Source organism: Copidosoma floridanum, unplaced genomic scaffold, assembly GCF_036245765.1.
Source record: "Copidosoma floridanum isolate Cflo_tuat_1 unplaced genomic scaffold, Cflo_Japanese_pri ptg000033l, whole genome shotgun sequence".
Lineage (NCBI taxonomy): Eukaryota > Metazoa > Arthropoda > Insecta > Hymenoptera > Encyrtidae > Copidosoma > Copidosoma floridanum.
Genome location: NW_028321910.1, coordinates 5,460,522 through 5,465,133, shown reverse-complemented (window position 1 = coordinate 5,465,133; position 4,612 = coordinate 5,460,522). Strand labels below are relative to the sequence as shown.

At 35.7% G+C, this 4,612-nt stretch overlaps 1 protein-coding gene across 2 annotated transcripts; it reads left to right on the top strand.

Moving 5' to 3' along the window:
- The first annotated feature begins 554 nt into the window (after positions 1 to 554).
- Positions 555 to 4,130, top strand: l(3)72Dn (UTP4 small subunit processome component l(3)72Dn). 2 transcript variants are annotated; one of them, XM_089597550.1, is made up of 5 exons: positions 555 to 641; positions 894 to 1,202; positions 1,848 to 3,390; positions 3,469 to 3,774; positions 3,847 to 4,130. In XM_089597550.1, the coding sequence occupies exons 2-5, from the start codon at positions 1,090 to 1,092 to the stop codon at positions 3,961 to 3,963; spliced, it is 2,079 nt and encodes a 692-aa protein (XP_089453676.1). In that variant the 5' UTR covers positions 555 to 641; positions 894 to 1,089; the 3' UTR covers positions 3,964 to 4,130. The 2 variants fall into 2 exon arrangements, with proteins under 2 accessions (XP_089453676.1, XP_014215033.2); XM_014359547.2 differs by lacking the exon at positions 555 to 641 and having other exon boundaries at positions 859 to 1,202.
- The last annotated feature ends 482 nt before the right edge of the window (positions 4,131 to 4,612 follow it).

Genomic DNA, 4,612 nt, shown 5'->3' with positions numbered 1-4,612 from the left:
TTCTTATACCTGTATGCCGTATCCGTATGCCCTTCGGCCTTCGGCTTCGGCCTCAGCTCTTGGTCTATAACGGTTACGTTAATGGCCTTTCGGATTACGCTATAAAGGCCTACGCAGTCAAATTGAGGAGCTGTTCACATAGACATTTTTTGCTTATTTCATTGTGAACGTTTATTAATTGAAAAGGGGGTTCCAATGTTCCGCTAAACTCAAGATGAGTGAACAGACTGAACAGACCTATGCCTCTTTTTCCATCAGGCAACAAAGCCTGTGGTCGCAACTATGTTGACTGACCATAGAGGTATAAGAATAGAGGAGAAAAGGGGACGTGATATGCGACAGCAGAATTCGCTACGTAACGGGGCATCTGTCTTTGTCTGGCAGTTGTGTTATTGGTCGAGTCATACATGAGATTGATGCCCCGTTTCACTTAGTTATGCTGTCGCTGCCGCTAATGGGTTAGTATAGCGCTTTTCCCCTCTATTCTTATACCTCTATGTGACTGACAGAGAACACAGTATAGGTCTGTTCAGTCTGTTCACTCATTTTGAGTTTAGCGGAGCATTTGAGCCCCCTTTTCAATATGAACGTTCACAATGAAATAAGCAAAAAATGTCTATGTGAATAGCTCCTGACATAAGGTGCTCAGGGGCCGTACCATATAACTTTTTTTTGCTTCACCGGCGACAGGCCTATATGTTATAACATAGGCCGATGTACAGAAAAAATGTTATATGGTACGGACCCAGTGCACAGTGCACAAGAATAACATTGGTTGGTATATCTATATATGTGAAAACGTAAAGCACAACGCGCTGTGCATCATGTATATAGGTATACCAACCAATGTTATTCTTGTGCACTGTGCACCTTATGTCAATTTGACTGCGTAGGCCTTAACAAGTAGCCCAACTGGAGCCGCCAAAACGCCCTAAGAAGAAGACGCTCTTTTAACAATATTTGTCTTTTATATTGCCCTCTTGGCTCTTACATATTAGCCTCAGATTTCTGATTACACTGATACGTGAAAAAAACATTTTGACAAAGTTATAAGTTTTGACTTATTTGAACAGTAATTTTTTCTTGTAAATGGTAAGCAAAATGTTTTGCAAAGTACACATGGTTCGCTTCTATAACATAGAACCAAAATCCGTCACGTGTTTTTCTTACGAGCCAAAAAGCAAAGTACTGGCGCTAGCAAGGTTAGTTATTTAGTAAATTGCTTACTTGTTACTTCACAACATCAAATGTGTTATGTATTTAAACTTAGTTACTTTGCTTATTAAAATGCTAATTCTTGTCGCAGTTTATTACTTTACATTTTAAAAACAGATTTGTTTAAAGCTTTAGCTCATAGGCCACCTTTCAAATTACAGTTCCTCTTTGAGACGTTTACCTCCAAGCTTATCCGAACTAAAGTCTTGAACAAATCAAACAAGAAAAAAAAACTTGAATCTTAGGTGTTTGTAAGTTGTATAAATGCTTATAAAATTCTGACATCCCTGTGTGTCCTGTAATATTAAGTTCAAAACAGAAATTTTTAATATTTGTCTGAAGTTTCAAGGGCTCACCTAGGGCATTTTTAATAAACTAAAGAAAAAAAATTAAACCACTGAAATAACGTAAGTCGGGTCTTTCCAGTTCCAAAGCCAAAGAATAATTGTTTCAATGATTTTTTAACGTTTGTTAGTTTTTTTGCAGTTATTTTAATAGCATTATAGACGTTTTTAATTGTTAAATGCTCTGGGTAAGTGCTCAAAGCTTCTCTTGCTTTTTTAATAAGGTCTTATTGAAAAAAATGTATACTAGTAATGGTATACGTAATTATATGTACCATTGTCTTGCAGAAATGATTATTCCATAGAAATATGGAACATTGGTAATGCTCCTTTCATAGAGGCAACAATTGTTGGACAATCTACTAGTTCTATAGAGGCAATGTTATGGATTGGTCGAAGATTGTTTTCATGTGGTCAAAGAGGCATGATTGCAGAGTACAACTTGAACTCTTTGGGGATTAGAAACGAGACGTCTGTAACAGGTGGACCAGCTTGGTGTATGGATATTAATCATGATCAGACTCGATTAGCTGTAGGCACAGAAGATGGCTGCATCAACACATTTTTTGTAACCACGGAAAGTTTGATTTATGAGACTATTTTTGACAAACAAAAAGGGAGAATTTTAAGCATTAAGTGGGATAATACTGGAGAGATGATTTTTAGTGGTTCTGCAGATACTGTAAGAATTTGGAATGCCACAAGCGGTCACGCCATTCATAAGATATTATTAGCTAGAAAAAAATCAAGAAGAGAAACAATAGTCTGGTGTTTATCAGTCACCAAAGATAACATGATTATTTCTGGTGATTCCAGAGGTACTCTGTCAATTTGGGATCCCAATATGGGCACTCTGATAGAATCACACAATAGTCATGCTGCTGATATACTTGCAATGACTCTGTCAGATGACAAAAATGTTATATATTGCGCTGGAGTCGACCCTGTGATCAGAACATTTTGTAGGATAAACAACAAATCTCTCGGTAAAACTCAATGGCGCAGAAGCATTGAGAGAAGAATACACATTCACGATGTGCGTGCGCTTGTTGAGACGAATGGTAAACTGTACTCTGCTGGAGTCGATGGTTACCTAGCGTATTCCAGTTATCCTCCTAAAATTTTGGTCAAATATCCACCTCTACTACAATCCCCTGCTGCTCACGTGTGTTCTAAGTCAAAATGCATTTTACTAAGATATCATAATTATTTGGAATTGTGGAAACTGGGATCAATAGATGTTAGTTTGAATAGTGTGGTAAATGCTGGAGAATCTTATCATTTAGATCAAGTACCAGTCAAATTATTAGAACTAAGAACTAAGTTGGGCGAGAACATAACTGCATGTGCTACAACAAAAGACTCAAGAATAATTGTATATTCTACAGATAGTCATCTAAGGGTATTTAATTTTAATCTAGTTGAAGGAGAGACTCATCTTTGCAAACAGCTGAGTGATATACCCAACAAGAGGGTTCATAAAATGATTTTCAGCTCAAACGATGAACTGTTTGTTACTGCTAACAATGATGGCCAGGCAAACGTAATTTCCTTATATTCTGTAAACAAAGAATATGATATCAGTTTCTTGGGATCTTTCTCAACTGATGGGGAAAAAATCAAAAGAGTTGGATTGATGTGCATTTCTTCAGATAACAAGTATTTAGTTTGTGCTGATTCTGCAAGTCACATAGTAGTATATAATATACAAGGTGATCTAAGCACTGAATCTTTAAGTAGATGGTCTCTTCTAAAATATTCTTGCCCACCAACTGCAATGGCCATACAAGATGATACCCATAATTTAGTTATTGTTTACTCCGATCATAAGGTAATAATATTTTTGAAAATTGCCCATGAAAATTAGGATAATTTTGTGTTATTCATTTTTTAATAATTTTTTTTACAGATTATTGAGTACAGTATTTCGAAAAACAAGTATACTACATTTTCAAATAGCTTACAAGGACATTTGCCTGCTCAGTGGCTAGCAAGACCTTTCCCTATTATCAATATCGCATTTCATGCACATAATAAGGATATAATTATATTACATGACGATACAACTATTTTTGTCATGAATAAATCACATGGTCTTCCAAATATATTGGCAAAGATTCCAAAGTTAGAGAATGGTGACAGTAAAGAAGAAAATAGTGTCAAATCTGGTTCAACAAGCGCTCAACATGCTATACAAGTAGTAAAAAAGTCTAAGGTACATATTTCAATATACAATGATGCTCTATTAACCATACAGTCATCTACTTATATTCGTTTTTTACTTCAGCACTTGGCACAATTAGCATGGTTAAAAAACTCAGAATTAGTTGCCGTTGAAGTTGATCCAATTTCATTAGTGGAAAAATTACCCCCTACCCTTAAGCAAAAAAGGTTTGGCATATAAATTTTACTTTTTGCGTAAGTGTCAAAACCTTGCTGAAGATGGTACTTATAACAACGTTTTGTAAGTAAGAGTAGATAATTAATATGCAATGTAAATACTGTATATTTGTATTGTATAAAGTGATGTATGAGTTGTACTGCATAATAAAGAAAATATAGATACTTTTACATTCAAAATTACTCTTATTATAACTGAATGTAACTTACTTTTCTTGTAATTGCAGTACATTATAATTCTAGGGCCTTTCTTAACGTGGTGTGTAATTGAGTTTATCGCTCCTGAAAATTAAGAATGAGAACTTATCTACCTTTATGGTGCGAGTGAATGTACGGCTAGGTAGCTCAAGTGGTAGAGCAACTGTCTATTACACAGAAGGTTGTGTGTTCGATCCACACCAGTCCTGGTGCTTAGTAAATAAAAAATAACGCGGGTGGTACTTTTCACTCACAGACAAAGATAAGTAGGAAGATTTTTTTTTTTTTCCCCAAGGTAGTGGCTACCCTAGCTGCCTGCCAGGTTTCGACAAATCCCAATTTTTATTGGCTCCTTCTATTGTTTGTTCTCTTCTCTCAGCTCCCGATGCCCCTCAATACCTTACCAACGCAATAAAAAATTTAGTAAACAAATGTATCTAATCAACGTATTGAAA